The sequence below is a fragment of the Pithys albifrons genome, chromosome 18 (assembly GCF_047495875.1).
Source record: "Pithys albifrons albifrons isolate INPA30051 chromosome 18, PitAlb_v1, whole genome shotgun sequence".
Classification (NCBI taxonomy): domain Eukaryota; kingdom Metazoa; phylum Chordata; class Aves; order Passeriformes; family Thamnophilidae; genus Pithys; species Pithys albifrons.
The window spans coordinates 11,329,895-11,346,886 of record NC_092475.1 but is presented as its reverse complement, the minus strand read 5'-3'; the positions used below and the strand labels follow the sequence as shown (position 1 = coordinate 11,346,886).

The 16,992-nt window shown below is 53.4% G+C and overlaps 1 protein-coding gene across 2 annotated transcripts; it reads right to left on the bottom strand.

Annotated features, from left to right (window-relative positions):
* Nucleotides 1–3,890: 3,890 nt before the first annotated feature.
* Nucleotides 3,891–11,609, bottom strand: SLC32A1 (solute carrier family 32 member 1). 2 transcript variants are annotated; one of them, XM_071572805.1, is made up of 3 exons: nt 11,586–11,609; nt 6,883–7,662; nt 3,891–6,065 (listed from the first exon to the last, which is right to left on the bottom strand). In XM_071572805.1, exons 2-3 carry the CDS (start codon nt 7,252–7,254, stop codon nt 4,878–4,880), a joined length of 1,560 nt encoding a protein of 519 aa, XP_071428906.1. In that variant the 5' UTR covers nt 7,255–7,662; nt 11,586–11,609; the 3' UTR covers nt 3,891–4,877. The 2 variants fall into 2 exon arrangements, with proteins under 2 accessions (XP_071428906.1, XP_071428907.1); XM_071572806.1 differs by lacking the exon at nt 11,586–11,609 and adding an exon at nt 8,387–8,410.
* Nucleotides 11,610–16,992: the final 5,383 nt, after the last annotated feature.

The following is a 16,992-nucleotide window of genomic DNA, read 5'->3' as shown; positions in this document are numbered from 1 at the left end:
AGTCCGAAGGAGTGGCTTGTGGCAGGCAGTAAATGATTACCCTGGACCGCACTCCGAGGGGACTGAGGCACAGGGAGCTGGAGTGGGAGAGGAAAATCCCTCCTTGGGGGGATTAGAGGGCAGCTCGTTTGCAGGGAAGTGCAAAGGGTCAGAACAAAGTGCTCTGTTCGCCGGAGGCTGTGCCGGGTCACATGCTGGGTCCTAGCAGGGGTAATGAGGCATGTGTCACCTCCCAAACGCCTGCAAGACCTCCTGGATGTGGACATGACCTGTTGCCAACCCACCAGCAATCCATGGAGCTTGCCAGCCAGGAAGGAGCAGGGCGAGGCGGAGCCTTGCCCTCCGGCAGCACTGTGTCCGGGGCAGGACATCCAGGGACTGTTACATGCTTGAGCTGTGCAGGTGCAACAGTCCTACAAGCCCCCTTCTGCCTCCTCTGTGACCCACCCTGTGGCTCCACACTCCCCACCCTGGGCCACATGTACACAAGGACAACCACCTGAGCAGCTGTCAAGGACTGAGCCCCATGGGCACATCAGAACTGAGCCCAGAGGAGCTCTCTTGGAGCCAAAATCTACTGCCCTCCATTCATGCTCTCCCCCTTTTACTCCCTGTTCCTCTCCTTGCCCCTCTGCAGGGGCCCAGCACCAGTGGTCATCACATCAGTCTGATGATTGAATGTGTTGGTGGAGACACTGGTGGATCCTCCATCTCCTCACCTGCAATAGAAACACCATCCAACATTTTATGAAACATCTGGAATACATGATATGGATCATCCAAAGTTCACGAGGCCAAGAAATCCACCTGCCACTGCAGCCCAAGTCTCTGGCCCCACGTGTGTGGGGAGAAGACAGAGCCATACCTGCCCCCTGTGAGCTCCAGTAGGTGGGGAGGAGTGGGCTCAGCCTTCATCTTGCCCCATCTCCCACCAACAGTCCAGTTTGAGTGGCATGTCTGTGTGGGTGCATGAGGACAACAGAGATTTGGTATTACCCTCATGTCTCAGGGAACAAGCCCAAATAGAGGTCCCTATTGTATTTGAGGAACCGTAAAGACAGAGAGAGAAATAAATCTGTTCCCTGCTACTGCAGAGAGGGCCTTTGTTTGTCTGGTTTTCAGAGTGAGAAGGTTTAGAGGATTGCTGCAGCACATGACCAGAAGCTACGAAGCTGCAGACAAAAGCCATTTGGAGCAGAGCTCAGACTTTGCCATCACGATGGCTTTTCAGATTTCTGCTTTGTCCGAGTTAAACCTGCTGCTATTTTTGGGGGTTGTTTTCCTCACTCCGCTGCATCCCCTGCTGTAAGGGCTGCACACGTCCCACGGCAGTGTCCCCATACGCTTCCACTGGCACTAGCACAGCATCAAAATGTCTGCTGCAGGCTGGAGGGGCTGCCCGTGTTCCCAAGTCACAAGGGTTGCACCAACAGCCACGCTCGCTCCAGCCACGGACAAATTTAGAGGACAAAGCCTCGGCTTATCGCTCCGCTTGCTGAGCGGGCTCGTTTCACAAGCTGCTCGCACGTCAGCCGGGAGCTCCCGTCGGCACCCGGCAGGAGCACGGCGGGGAAGAAGCGCTTGAGCAGAGCTGACAGCGAGACAAAGCCCGTTGGGGCTCTCTGGGTAATCGCTGACTTCGCCACAGCTGAAAACTGCAGCGAGCCAGACGCTGAGATGCCCTGTCGTCCCTGGGAGCCGCACAGCCGCCTGCCGGGCATCACGGGGGAGGCAGAGATGCCTCGCGGGGTTCTTCCAGCCAGGGATATCTCCTGAAAGCAGGAAAGGCAGGACTCGGGGATTTGGGGTGCCCTTGCAGGGGCTGAGGGCACTCTGCTCGTGCTTCCCTGCTCTGCACCCTGAAGCACAGGAGCAAGGAGCCCTGACTTTCCCCCCCCCCCACTGTCACAAAACGGGCAAGAATCTTCTTACAGCCTCAAATACAGTCAGAGAAGGAGCCTCTTCCATCCACAAGGAAGCGGGGGGAGAATGGGGAAAGTCCTGAATTAGATTTAAAAATTAAAGCTTCATAAAACGGTTTCCACCATCACGTGTCCTGAACCAGAGAACATTTGGCCCCTGTAAAACACAAAGACCAGGTCAGGTTAGTCTGTGAGCATCCTGTATCCAGACACAAGCAGCTGCCCGCAGGAGAGGAGAGCCAGCTGCTGTGCTGCTGCATGGAACGGCATGGCATGGCATGGTATGGCATGGCATGGCATGGCATGGCATGGCACGGCAGCCAGCCTGGCTGTGTCCCTTTGCTACCCCACTGGGAAACACAGAGAGAAAAAGACCATAAAACCACTGCGTGCAGAGCAGTTGCAAACCACAGATGTACAGAGGAGTGTGTTAGCCCGCCGGGCTCCTCAGCTCTCCATTTATTCCCAGAATCCGAGGGGTTATCTCAGCCCTGCACAAGGCAGGGAGGTGGGTTGCACCTCCTCCCATGCTGCTCCCTTATCATCGCCCTGGGCAGAAAACAGAGCTGGAACAGAGACCTCAGGGCAGAAGAAAAAAGAGCTGGCACACCTGAAGAGAAGCGCTCCCCAGGCGTGCTCACTCCCCTCATCCCGGACGGGTGGATGCGGCGGCTCCGGGCCGGGCACATCCCGTATCCCGGCGGGTGGATGCGGTGGCTCCGTGCCAGACGCGCCGTCGGGCGAGGGCGCTGCGCCTCCGCGGCGGCCCCGGGCTGGCGGCGGGCGGAGGCGGCCGGGGGGTGTCTGATCGGGCTGCCGATTCCTGCGGCGGGGCGGCAATCAGGGGTCACTTGCACCGGGATGGGGGTAGGGGTGATGAGGATGAAAATGATGAGGATGGGTATAGGAGTGAGGATGCAGATGATGGGGATGTGGGTGTAGATGAGGTTTAGAACAGGACAGAGCTGGATATCCCCAAGAAAGGGGGCAACAGGAGGGGAAATGCGGCTCGTCCGGGAGTCAGGCGCCCCACCACAATGCCCTCCACCCTCACCCACACACGGCGCCACACGTGCCTGTCTCCACACGGAATAGACCTCACAGCTCCCGTTTGTTCTTTCGGAGGCTGCCCGGGAAATCGCCCGAAATGCGGTTTCCTCCAGGCAGGGACATTCCCCGCTCCTGCCCGCAGCCCTTTTCCCGGCTTGTGCCAACACCCCCCTTCCGGTCCCGGTACTGCATTGCGGAGCTGCCCGCTGCCACCGGACCGCGCGGAGGCAATGGGGGGACACCCCAACCCCTCCCGGGGCTCCGCGTGATTTGAGGGCAATAATAGGAGCCCCACGGGGATCTCCGCTGTGCCTGTGCTCTGCGAGCGCTGTCTGTAGGTCCCCCCCGTCCTCATCGTCGCTGTGTAGCGGCAGGGGACGGACAATTAGCTATTGTAGCTTTTTAATCTGTGTAAATCGATGTGTTTTTGATCGCAGGTGTGGAGTGTGGGACTGATCCTCGCAGTGGGGAACGCCGCCTCCGCTGGGGGGGGGGTCAGTATCACGCTCCGCACTCGTGGGCAGGGTTCGTGAGTTCACTTCATACCAGGGGTACCCCCAGCCCTTTATTTCGTTTATTTCTCTCCTTTTACTCGTTTGTGAGAGGTTTTGCTTCCCTCCTTCTTCACAAGAACAAAAACCTCGGGGTATATCTTCAAACTCCATCCATCCCTGCATTCTGAGCCCTGCAGGGTAAAAGCAAAGCTGGGAGGGGTGAAAGCAGCCCCATCCCCAGCTGTAAGTCGACCCCTTCCCAAAACAGGTATCCTACCTCTTGCAAACAGCTTAATCCCACGGCTGACTACAACTCGGTGCTCTCCCCACCCGGGATGTGTGTTACCCCAGATAGGGGGAGAATGAACCTGCCTCTGCCCCTGCCCTGCCCTCCGAGCTCCCATGAACCAGACCAGCCTTGTCATCTATGTTTTCTCTTTATTGTTCGATATATTTATGTACCACATTATATGTTAAAGATAGATTTTTTTCTGATATACATTTTTCATCTTATTTACCACAATGACACCACACGTACATTGGAAACAGCTCCACGGATCTGGTAGATTGCACAGAATGAATTGTGTCGTAGTTTTGTTCCTGTGTCCTGAACGACATCAAATCCAACAATATATTATTACTTTTAATTTTTTTTTTAGCTTTTCATAATTTAGAAATAACGGTTGTTAAAATGAAACGAAACATAAGTCACTGAGAAGAGGACTCCAGGGCTGCAGTTTCAACCAGAGGCAATGCATTGTAGTTGATGGGAAGCTCCGTTCCTCGTTCCTCGGTGTGGATTCGGATGGAAGAATTGAGCAGTCCTGACATCTATGTGACAACGGTGTAAACATTGCAGGTAAGTGGCATCGCTGGTTGTCAGCCGCTGCTTGGGCTTGTTGGGCTGGTCATACAATCTGGGTCTCATCTACATCCATCTCACAAAGTGTAAAACGAAGGTTTGTGCTCCCAGCACCCACAGTGGGTTTGCTCCTGTTTGTGAGCACAGTGACCCAAACCCATTGGATTGGCACCTGTGTTTCAGCTCCTGAAACACTGAATTGCATATCTGTAAGGAGTATTGAAAACTGCAACTGTTTCCCAACAGGCCATTTGTGGGGGGCCAAGCTTCAGGCAACGAGTGAGGAGATAGGGGTGGGGCACCAGATAATTTCCTTCAAAAAAATCTAAATGACGAAAAAATATATTTCAATCTCAGCTTATTTAAAAAGACATCAGGGCGAGCACTTTCACCTCATCTTATTTCCTTTACTTTGCAGATTCTATGACATAGAATTTGTTGGATGCACGTAACGAAAATAATGACTCTTTCCATTAAAGGGATGCAGAATTATTTGACTATGCAGATGTTCGATGCAATTCTCTTCCTGCACCCAACTCTGGCCCCTCCTTAGTCTTCAGCATTGGTTCTGAAGGCCTCTATGAGGCCTTCTAAAGAGTGAATGAACCCAGAGATGCTGCAGATACCACCTATGACAAAAATGGCGACATCAAAGAAGACATGGTGCCACAAGAGCTTCCTCCACAAGAGTTTGAGGTGGAAAAGACTGGGGAGCAGGAAACAGAGCCCTGCACCTGTCAGGCTCCCAGTAAGACCCATCAAGAGAGCAAAATGGGGGACATAGATAGCCATGAGCAGGGTGAAAACTACCAGGGCACATCTGAGGGTGAGCCCCCAGGATTTGAGCCGCCCATCACCTCCATAGCAGTTGGGGAAGAAAGCCCTGTTTCCATCTTGGAAAAGGGACCGCTCCAGGACTTCCACAGCTGCAAAGAACGGCAAGGGGTACGAGAGCAAGGCTTTGGCCACCAAGAAAATGTTGACTACTGCCCTAATGGTGGATGGCAAGTTGTCTGTAATGACCTCCTTGGTCTCATCAGCCCAGGTCAGGTAGGCGACCAAGGCAAAGAGTCCTTTAAGGATGCAAGCTGCTATGTGAGTCCAGTTCATCATGCAATGAAACTCCTTGGGGTTCTGCATGTTCCCCTCCAAGGAAGGCAGAAAGATCTGAGAGGTGTAGCTGAAGACAATGATGCCAATGGAGATGGGAAACTTCTTTACATCAATGTAAAACTTGACTTTGTCCCAGGCCCAGTCGCGTGCCCTGGAGAGGCAGTAGGCAATCACCAAGATGTTGATGACAAAGTGGGCTAATGTGCAGAGCAAACTGAACTTGGAGACTGCCTTGAGGTTCTTCAAGAAAGCACAAGGCAGGAGCACTGCCGTGGCAATGATGGACCACGACTTCTGGGAGACGGGCAGGTTGGGGAAACTGTTGTACATCAGGTTCCCACTGACCACCACATAGAGGATGCAGGTCATGACCAGTTCAATGATCTGAGCCACGTTCACGATTCTGCCCCCAAGGGTGGGGAACTGGGGCGCGCAGCACGCGTTCGCGATGTCCACGTAGGAGTCTCTCACCCTGACTATCTCCCCATCCTCATTCTCTTCGTAAAGACAGGCAATAAGGATTTTCCCAGTGTAGCAGCAAACCACTGCAGCAAAAATTATTAAAAAGAGTCCTAGGTATCCACCGTGAAGGATGGCATAGGGCAGGCCCAGAACAAACATCCCCTAGAAAGAGACAAAATGGAAACCGTGTTGCTCGATGGCAGAGGGGACCAGGCCCACGCCCGCAGCCGAGCACACGCAGCCGCAGCGTCACAGTCACGTGTGCACTCGCGGTCTCGCTGGCACCACCATCACACCCACGCATTCGGTCACACAGTCACGCCACACAGCCATGGCCACACACGGTGACGCACCCCCCTTTCTCGGTGACGTGCCACCCCCACGGTCACACCCGCACGCCCGCATGATCTCACCCCGCAGCAGCCAGAAACGGCGAGCAGAGTTTCAGTGCCCAGGCTGTGCCCCAGTCTCTACTCTCATTGTCCTCAGCCCCTCTCAGTGCACCAAGACCTCCAAAAGGGCCAGACTGGGCCCACCTCGGTGCAACCCCATCACCAGCCCAGTCACTCCCCAGGCTCCCTGTCCCCCCTCGCCCCTGACCCATGTGCTGGGGCAACCCAACAGGGACACCAGCCAGCCCTGGCCCCGTTGGAGGCACAGCAGGACGGGGCTGGGGCCCAGGCACCTCCCTGGTACTGTGCCCTGCTGGGCGTGGGGGGCAAAACAGAGAATTGTGTTGAGGGCTTTTAGTTTCCTTTTTAAAAAATATTTCTTTATTTTTCTCCCTCCCCCCTATTTTTTCTCTGTTTTCACCTATTTTTCCCCCTTCTATGCCCTTTCCTCCCCTCTTTCCCTTTCCCCTAAATGGGGTTTGTGATTAGCCCGCGGCCGCCGGCCAGGCGCGGGTCGCGACGCTGGACCGGGATCAGTGAGCGCTGCCCGGTGCCCGGCGGCGGTGGCGGCGCGGCGGCGACGGTACCTGGATGGCGTTGGTGACGTTCCATCCCGCCTCCCATGCGGTGATCTTGGGCTTGCCCTGCCCGGAGAGCTCAGAGCAGGCCTCCTTGGAGGCGGAGGGCGGCAGGGGCCCGGTGCCATCCCGCTGGTAGTGGATGTCCCCCTCCAGGGGCGTCTCCGCGCCCTCCTCGCCGCCCTCGGACTTGAGGATGTCCATCTGCAGCCCCTGCCGATGCTCCATGTCCAGGTCGTCGCAGTGGGCGAAACCCACCGCCTCCTCGTCGGTGGCCGCCTGGAAGCCCATCCTGGCGAACATTCCGCTCATCTTCGCCTGGGATTTGTGGGACACCGAGGTGGCCACGTTGGAGAGCTTGCTGCGGAGGAGGGTGGCCATGGCTGCGGCTCGGGTGACTCCGCGGCTCGCGGATCCTCAGCGAAGGAAAAACCCGACGGGGCGGGCGGGCAGCGGAGCAGCGGACGGGACCGGAGGGACGGACGGGACCAGGGCGCCCGGTTTGGGGCGGCTGTGGAGGTGCTGCTCCGAGCCGCTACCTCCGCGTCCCGGTGCAGTGCGGGCGGCTCCCGGCCGGGGTGCCCAGGGGCATGACACCGCTGCGGGGGGAGCGGGCCCGCACGCCCCGCTGCCCGCTCCGCGCTGTTCTGCGCCGCTCCGCCGGGCCCCGCGGCGGGATGGAGGGGCGAGCCAGGCGGGATGGGGGCTGTCAGCAGCCGGCGGGTGTCACCAGACGGGCAGTGCAAGCCCCTGGCAGAGTGCGCCGCGTCTCCATCGCAGTGCGCCCACCTCGCGGAGAGAAGAGGAGAGGGGAGAGAATTGCTGCATTTCTGGGGGAGGTACCAGCCTCCCCGGCCAAGCCCAGCCTCCCCGCACTCCCCCCCCCGCCCCACCCACGCCCGCCGGGCCCCGCCAGCAGCACCGCAGCGCGGATCCCCCTTTCCCCCCCCCCCCCCTCCCCGGCTCCGCAGCCCCTGCGCTGCCCACCCTGCCCGTCACCTGCCCCGCACCTGCCCTCACCCGCCCGCAGGCCCTCGGCCGCCAGCCCCCTTCCCCACGGAGAAACAAAAGAGCTCCACTGAAGAGGCGGACAGACGTCTGTCGATCTATTCTCAACAGGATTTTTCTCCTCGCACCCTCTTCTTTTTCTTTTTGCTCCCCCCAAAAACGCACAGCCCCTTCGGAGCCGGCGGGCGGCCTGGGCAACGGGTCCTGCCCAGGGGGCACAGTGATGAGTGGCCATCCGAGCACAGCGAGGGAGGGCTCAGCTGGCTGTAACGATTCCTATGATCCATGAGCTCCAAAACCGGCGGGTTACGGGGCCCCGCTCCCGGTCGGGGCCTGTAGCCGGACGGCACCGCACCTGGACCGCACCGGCACCTGGCGGGATGCTCGGTGCAGAGCTCTCGGTCCCCACCAGCTAATACTGAGATTTTCCTTCTTTTAAGAAAAATACTGATATTTTCGTTTTGCTTCCAAACGCTTATACTCCTTTGTAAGTTAAAAGCCTTACGATTTTTAATTTATTTTAAATTTTTCCGAGGTGAGCAGCCAACACAGCCAACACCGGCAACGGGATATCCCGGTCCTGTGCTCTGGCACACACAAGCGCAGGATGACAGGGAGACCGATGGTATTTGGGGGCGGTGTGTGGAAAAGCACGTCCTCTCTGCGGAGGGAGAGAGCTTGAATCGTTGTTTCATTTTTTATATATATATGGCCTTTGAAAGTCAGGGGGAGGGAGGGTGGAATCTGTGTTTCGTTTGCTATTTTGGGAGGTAAAGAGCATTGTTTCACTAGAGATGAGTGGAAAAGCCAGCGCTAAATTATTTCCCCATATCGTTGTTGAAGGAGAGGGAAGGGAGTGCTCGAGCTGCGGTTGCAGGTGGGCTGCGGCACTGAGCAGAGTTGGGGAAGGAATGTCCGCCAACTCCTTGGGAAAAAAACCTTAAATACCCTCCTCAAATACCTTTTATCCCCTCTTTCTTTCTTTCATTTTTTTTAAAAAAATTTCCTGACAGAATTCAAAAGCAAATTGTGTGCGAAGAAGCTGAAAGGCGACAAAAAAACCCCCGAAAACAAACAAAAAACCACCCACCAATAAACCAAAACCCCCAAAACAAATAAATATCCCCAATGAGGACTTTACCCCTAAGGGGTCTCTCAGCCGCTATTGCCGGCTCCCGGCGCAGGGATGGGGGAGCTGCTGCTACAGCCGATCCCCCAAAAATGGGGGTTTTGGTAGCAGCGGAGGAGGAGGGTGACTGAACGGGCGCATCCTTGGCTTTGCGGAGGAATTATTACATGTCAGTGCACAAATAGGTCGAGAAAGCCGAGCAGAGAACAGTTTCGCCCGGGCTTTAGCATCGTCTTGACGGGCTGAGATTTAACCGGGGAAAATTAAAATCAAGCGCAGAAGGATGAAAGGGGGTCGGGCCGTCACCGCAGCGGCCGTTTCATCTCTTCCCAGCCCTGGAAAACGACTGCTACAACGAACATCTCGAGGGATTAATCCAAGGATTTCTTTTTTATTCAATTATTATTACTGATTTTATTTATCCTAAGACGAGTTCGTTGTGAAAGAAGCCGTGGAGCCCTGTTTCTGGAGGCTGCAGAGGGCATCAGGGAAGAAGGAACGAAAATTCATCCAAACCTCTGTCTGGTGCGTGAATATTTCCTCAAATCGCCCTGACACATCCCCACCTCTGCCCCAGCACCCCTAAACTTCGCCTGGTACCCCCCAAGGTTGCCCCGCCGGGCATCACCCCTCGATGCGGGGGAGAGAAGGGGGTTCCCAGCCACCCTGATGATCTTAAAGGCCCCTTCCAACCCAAGCCTTTGTATGCTCATGCCAAGGGTGGAGGAGATGGGCTTTCGGCTGCTCGTTGAGCATCCAGCCTGTCACGGATGTGTCGGGCTCGGGAGATATCTCTTAGGAAAAAAAATCCCAAACGAAGATAAATCAATCAATCAATAATAATAGTAATACCCCTAACAATTAAATCCGAACAAAAAAACCAAACGAACACCACAATGAAAAGAAAACCCCAAGCCCACCAAAACCAAACAAAACCCGCCAAAAGCCAACTAACCAACCAAAAACCCCAAACAAAAAACTCCTCAGGGATCTCGAAAACAAGTCCAGGTTCACGGTGCCAGTGCAAGAGGCTGCCCCGGGGGAGGGGCTCCCCTGAGAGGGCCGTGGGACCCTCGTCCTCCGCGGCGGGCTGGGGCCGTTCCTCCGGCTGGGGATGCCACGGCTCGGGGGAGTCTCTTTTCCAGCTGCTGGACGCAGCTGTGCCCCTTCTTTGCGCGGGGAACCCCTCACTGTGACACCTCGCAGAGCACCGCTGGTCTGCTGAGCCTCGTCGGAATGAGTAGGAACCTGAGGAGGGGAACGGGGATGCGGGGGATGCGCGGGGATGCAGAGGGTGCTGAGGAGTTCAGGTTCTGGGTCCGAGGATTACAAGAGCTGGGAGCGGGGGCTGCCGCTGTGCCCACCCGGTTTTAAGGCCGGGAGCTGAGCCCGCACACGCCTCCCTCCTCCCCGCTGGTGGGGCGCAACTCTGCCCGGCTGGGAACACCCTCCCGGGGATCCCTCTGACTCCGGGACGGCGCTTCGCTCCTACCCCGTTTCCAGGAGACGGAGAGAAAGACTTTCTGTAGCAGCGGCTGGAAAAAAAAGATACACCCCCTTCCCACGCCATGAACTTCTCCCTGCAGCTGAAATCGGGGAGAAAGCACACAGAAAAGAGGGGCGGGAGGCGGCACGCATAGAGAAAGAGGACGACGAAGAGAGGAAAGCGGAGTCGGGGAGATGGAGAGGAGAGTCGGGGCATTTACCTCTGCTTCTCTCCCCATCGCTGCCCGCAGCGCGCCGGGGAGCCGGAGCGGAGCGAGCCTGTGCAAGCTGGAGGGGCGGGTGGATGGATGAATGGACCGACAGACCGACGGATGGAGGCAGCCGTGTCAATCCTGGGCTCTCCCTAAGTCCTAATTAACCCAAGCAGGATAACGGCGCCAAACCTTATCCAAAGGTTAGCGGCTCTCAGAGGGGCGCTTGAGCTGCAAATCGTTTCAGACGAAGCTAAAGAGAGCGAGCCTGAGAACGAGCAGCAGCCTCCCCTCTGCCAGCGCTGACGCCGGGGGGCTCTGGCACTTACTGCTTTCTCTGCAGCCGCTCCCCGGGGCGGGTATGGGGGTCTCCTGTACCCCCCCCCTCTCCCCCCGAGCAGCCCTGCGGGTGTGCAGCCCCACTTCTGCGGGGAGCAGCTCACCCAGACCCTCCAGCCTCCCCAGGCAAGGGCACATCCAGTCAGAGGAGTGACTCTGCCTTATCTCTTCAGAACAGGCTCATGGGGGTTGTGGCTGATTAATAAACAGAGGGAAAAGAGCTATTCGTGCTCAAAAATCATTTAAGGAGAGCAGGGAAGGACAATTCTGGGTAGGTTTCCACAGCCCTCACTGCCAGTCCCTCCCCAGGCTGCTGGGGGACACAGCACAGTGACAGTTGCACAAAGGTGATTATTTGGGAGCAGGACTGGCATCACTCTCTGGTGACTACTCACCAGGCTCCCAATCCATTTGATTCCCCTGGGCATTCGGTGGGCTGTGAACTGCCACAAACACACTGCACTGCAAATTGTGACCACATGTAAAGGGGGACTTGTAAATCCTGCTTGTTCATCCTCATCCTCCTTTGCAATACTCACAAAAAGTGTGGGTGTCCAGATCCAGGCATGTAACCCTCTGATTTCTGCTCAGCCTCCTTGCTCATCCATAATAATTCCCTAAAATCTGCTGCAGGGCTTCTCCAGCAGAGTTGCCAGCTGTAAAAACGTGAAGACCAAGGAGCACCTTCTGCCTGACCAGGCAAGAAATGCCATGGTCACATCTGCCCAGGCAGTTGCTCTCAGAGGAACAGCCACCCCTCTGGACATGTATTTGGGTACCTAAAGAGGTGATCCCAGGAGTGGGAAGGAGTTGTCCTTCCCCCCACCACGGGGTTTGTGGCCCAGGCCAATGCTGTCCCTGCAGCACCAGCAATGCTCTCGCCCACGAGTGGCTGCACAGCAGTGCCCTCCATCCCAGCTCTGCCTCCTGTCCCCCCTCTGGCACCATGCAGGGAACTCTGACAGGATAATAAAGAGTTGCACAATATACTATAAAAAGGCAATTAGACAAACTGCTGGATTGGGACCAGCTCCTGTGACCTAGTTAATAGCTCTGGGAATTTCAGGAGGGTAGGGAAGGAAAAGACAGCAATGGCAGGATGTAGTGCGTGGGTTTTGGAGGGGAGGATGGGATGTGGGATTCTGCCCAGCGTGCTGGAATGTCCCAGGCCTTGGGTTACACCTTCTCCCTCTTGCCCATGTTTAGAGCTCACCAACAGCTTGGAGGGTACAAAGCAAAAATGCTGATGTAGAATCACACAAGCAGCTGTTGAGCTGAATTCACAGTTCAGTGTTCAACACAAAGACAGCTGCATCCAGACTGACAGACACTCTGCAGTGAAATAACCACAGCACAGTAACATCCAGAGGCAAAGTCTCCAGGAGAAATCCCGCAGTGGATGTCCCCTCTTTATTTATTTTTTTTCCTGAACACAAAATGGCTGCCTAAATTATAGAGACATCAAACAAAGACTGAGCATATAAAGGGCTGTGAATATTGCATTTTATATTAACATGTTCTTACAATAAGAAAATTTGCCTGGAGAATATGTAAAAACTAAATAAAGGCATCTTGATTTAACCTCACTATTTGCAAAATAGGCAGCTTTGGATCTGTGATTTGGGAGACAGTTTATACATGAATTTCTGTGATTTTCATTTCCCAGAAGGGAAGAGCCCTGCTAAACCATTATCACCTATAAGTCAAAAATTCTTTTGCAATTTGACCACAACATGTTCCCAAAGACACTTCCTTCCAATAAGGTTGAATTAAATTTAACTTGTAGTTCATCCTTATGGCTGGCATCAAAATTAAGTGATAGCCATTGGGTACTTGCAATACCAAATTCCCAGATCACTACAAAAGTTTTATTGTTCCCATGAGCTTAACACTATTTTCATTGACTTAATACATAAAGCTTCATCACTGTCAAATTAAATATTCTTATATGTACATGCTCTTGTATTTCACAGGAAATTACTATGGACTAGGAAAGGAAAGCACATACTTCAGAGGTGCCAAGCTTTTTAATGTCAACTTTTAAATAAAAAACTCCTCTGCTGCAGTTGTAGATCTTAAGTGCTGCCTTTTCAAGTTGGATTTTTGTGATCTTCAGTCCCAGACTGGCTGTTTTCCTGCAGCATAACATTATTTGTGGGTTTGCATTTTTGTGATTTTAAATAAAATTGCAGTCAACTTGCAATGAAAGCAAAAGTTGCAGGGAACCTGCCTTACCTCTGGCCATAGTTAACCAGTGGTTACCCCACATAATGTTTCAAAGCACAGAATAAAAGCTGCTGAAATGAACAGGGGCTGGTCTGCATGGGGAATTTCTCCCTAAGCAGCCTGTGGTCAGATGCCTCAGTACTGGAGAGGTTTTTATATAATTATAATTTTTCTTAATTTTTGTCTTTTTTTAATGTCATTTTTTCTTAATTTTATTTAACACGTGCATGCAGTGAGGAAGGGCCCCATAGCAGAGGGATGTTGTCAGCAGCCAGCTTGCCTTTGGGGTGTTTCTTGTCAGAAGGGCTCACTCTCAGCCAGCTCCATCCCCCATCTGGCCATTTTCCTTCTCCTTTTTGTGTCCATTTCTGCTAAAAGCAGGTCAGCCACACAGGGGGTTACTCACATCTCTTGCAAACACCTCCCATCCCCATCCAAAAGCCAAGATCAGCACGTTGGGAAAACCTGGTCCTGCTTTGTGATATTCCTGGTGCTCAGGGAAGGCCGGCAAGGGAAGGCAGCAGGCACAGGGTTTGGGTCTCTTCCTTTAACAGGACCTTACTTGATGCTTTGGAGTGGCACAAACTGGGTGCTCCTAACCCAGGGACTGGTGCTACTGGCAAAATGGCAGCTGAGCCTCTGAACCTGACACCCCTGTGAATTTGGGGATCCTCAGAGTGGAGGCTGCTGTTTCCAGCAGCAGGATTTGGATGTGCAGCCTCTGCATGTGGGTATCATCAGTTCAGGTAGATTTTTTTGCAGAAACAAAAAATAAATCCATTCAAGGATACAGTCAAAATCTGAGCCCAGAAAAACACCACGTGCAGCTATTGCTGTGTCCTAAGGAAAGCTAAAGAGCAAAGTGAGGTATGTCATTGCCTGAGCCAAAGGGAAAGACAGCTCAGCCCACAGCAACACTTCCCATGCTGTGGCATCTGCAGAAAACCTCACCTTGTGCTGGTGTTTGAGCTCCCTGCATGCCCACTGTGACTGGGATACTGGTGACTGAGGGTGAGGACTGGATGCTGCACTCACAGTGCAGCAGTGCGGGCAGAGTCCTGCTCTTAATGAAGCAAGAGAAGAGAAAAAGGCTGTTTTTGCAGGAAGGCTCGACACACGTTGGTCCCTTTCATCCCACACCATCTGTGTGAGCAGTGCACAGTGCTGGGAGAACACGCTGCAGCCTGGGGAGGGGAGAGCACAGGGCTCTCTGCAGCCAAAGGGGACTCGGAATCAGGCAGAGCCAGCCTCCCCAGGGCTCACAGGGTGCAAGGAAAAGCAGTTACCTGTGTCTAACACAGGTGAGAGAGAACCTGCTTGTACCTTACCTGGCTCAGGGAGATCAGCCAATCTCAGTGTCTTAATCTCCTGTTTCAGGAGGGTCTGTAATAACCCCGGCTGTGCTGAGCAGCCGATCACCTCCCGCTGCAGAAGCTCCTTCCAGATCCAGTCACAGGGACAGCACTTACTAAATACAGTCTAAATGCAGCATTTCTATATAGTTTCTCAAATACTCTGACCTGGAAAGCTTTCCTGTCAGCACTTCAGATTAGGAAAGCTGGGACAGAGTAATATTTATTGTCCTCATGAGCAAGCAAGCAGTGAGTTAACTGTCCAGAGAGACCAAAGGAGCCCAGCCAGCCCCGGGGGTTTCAACCATCAGCCCCACCTGCAGAAGACCAGACCACTACAGAGAGGTTTTTCTCCTTTCATCTAATGTAAAGCACAGAAAGAGAACAGATGCCAGGGCAGGACTGAAATTATTCCTTGCCAGGAGACAATGAGGGAACAGACCATGAGCTGAAAATCACAGCTGCAGCAGAGGATGTATTTTTGGTGACACAGCAGCACAGTGCACAGCTGTGCAGCTCACACTGACACACAACAAATATCTCAGCAAAATAGAAATTTCACCTGTTACTGCTGCAGCAAACCTCCTGTGGGGGTTTTGGTCACTTCCCAGTAGGATGTTGTGCTCCAGGGGGAGACAGAAATAGGCCCAGGAGTGGGCAAGATGCAGGCAGGGTCATTCTTGTCCAGGGTCTGCTCTGCAGCTGCCAAAAGCCCAATAGTATTGGCTTCATGGGTGAAACAGGGACAAATTTTGTGCCTTTCCTTGAATTTAGCTGAAGACTTTAAATTAAGAGAGGAAGAAAAATGAAATTAAAAAATACTTACAAAGAATAGGGCTTGGCACACTTCCCCATAAATACCATATATGCATGTGTATGTATATAAAACACACATACATGTGCACTTCTGCTCTCATAATGACATGTACCTTCTTGCATCTGAAAAAAATAGGCAAAAATGTTCTTTTTACCACTGAGAAAGCTGAGAAAGCAAGAACTCATACCCAGGGGTGATGAATCCCTGTCCCCATCCCCTGCTTTCTCTGCCCAGAGATGTGTTTGTGTCCACCATCCCTGCAGTGCTCAGGCTTTTCTCAGGGATGCTGTGTGGGTGGAAGTTCTGCTATTCTGCCTTTCAGACACAAGAAATGGTGGCACAAAGAGACAGGTACAATAGGTACATACACATCCAACTCCCACGTTATCCCCAGCAGAAAGCTGCAGTTAAGCACTTTATTATGTGTAGATGTTTTGGCCTAAATTACTCGTACAAACAGATTTTGTTGTTCCCCCAAAGCCAGACACACTAATAGTGTCTGAATCCCAAGTCTGTGCCTTTGTCACAGGAGAAACCTCTTTATGCTTTATCCATTGGCTCTGATTACTTTTCAAACATTCTGCTTTTCCAGCCTGAAAAGTTTTGGGAGGGTTTTAATATTTTTCAGTTTGGGTTTCTCACATTTTCTTTTCAATGCATTATTTTAGCCTTTAAACCCCATCTCAGCAGCCCACCAAAGCAGTGATACACAGCACCCTGGAGCACTTTGTAGGCACTAAAGCAGCATTTTTGTTCGCTCCTCTCACCCTTGCAGAGGGCAGTGGCATGGCACAACTGCCCACGGCTCAGAGCTGCTTGTGCTGTCAGTGAAGCCACTGCCACCCCTCCTCTGAGCACTCCAGCATCCCAGCCCAGCATGGTGCATCCATTTGGGACACACTGCAGGTTTTGGAGGGGTCTTTACCCTCCTGTGCAGGAAGGAAGCTCAAACCCTGAGGACTCTTGCTCTGCTGGTTTGCTGTTCCCCTGCATCATTTTCCTCCTGGGGCAGCTCCTAATACAAAAAGGGGCACATGAATTGCATCACTGCATCCCATGAAAGAGTCCATGAATGCACCAGCTGGGCTCACTCTTTGTGGCTCAGGAGCTTTCCAAAACCAGTCAGGACCACAGCCTTAGATGTACCCACATGGCTGGCAACCAAATTTGGGGACTGGCTGTGGCTGCCTGGCTTCTCACCACTGCTAAATCTCTGAGCAGCAGGCTCTTTGCCTTCCAATTACTGCAGAGCTTGGAGGCTAATTAGGGCCCAGATTCACTCTCAGAGCATGTTTTAGAGGACCACAGGAACCACTGCTCTGAGTTATTTGAATGCTGTGCTGAGGTGACCAAACTGCCTTGTGTGATTTCCATGGAGGAGGAAACAATTTCCCAACCCCTTCAAGTCTCCTGTTCTGATGCAACCCCAAAGGGAAGGAGGGGTAGGAATTAAATTTATTGGCAGCTCCACCTCTCTGGCATCTTATATGATGCTTCCATCATAAAACATAATGAAGGACAGAGATCCCAAAGTAATGAAGACACAAAGCC

Coding starts and splice junctions, on each gene's coding strand:
- SLC32A1 (XM_071572805.1), bottom strand. CDS start 7,254: ATGGCCACCCTCCTCCGCAGCAAGCTCTCCAACGTGGCCACCTCGGTG. Junction 6,066..6,882: donor ACGTCACCAACGCCATCCAG/GTACCGTCGCCG, acceptor GTCTCTTTCTAG/GGGATGTTTGTTCTGGGCCT.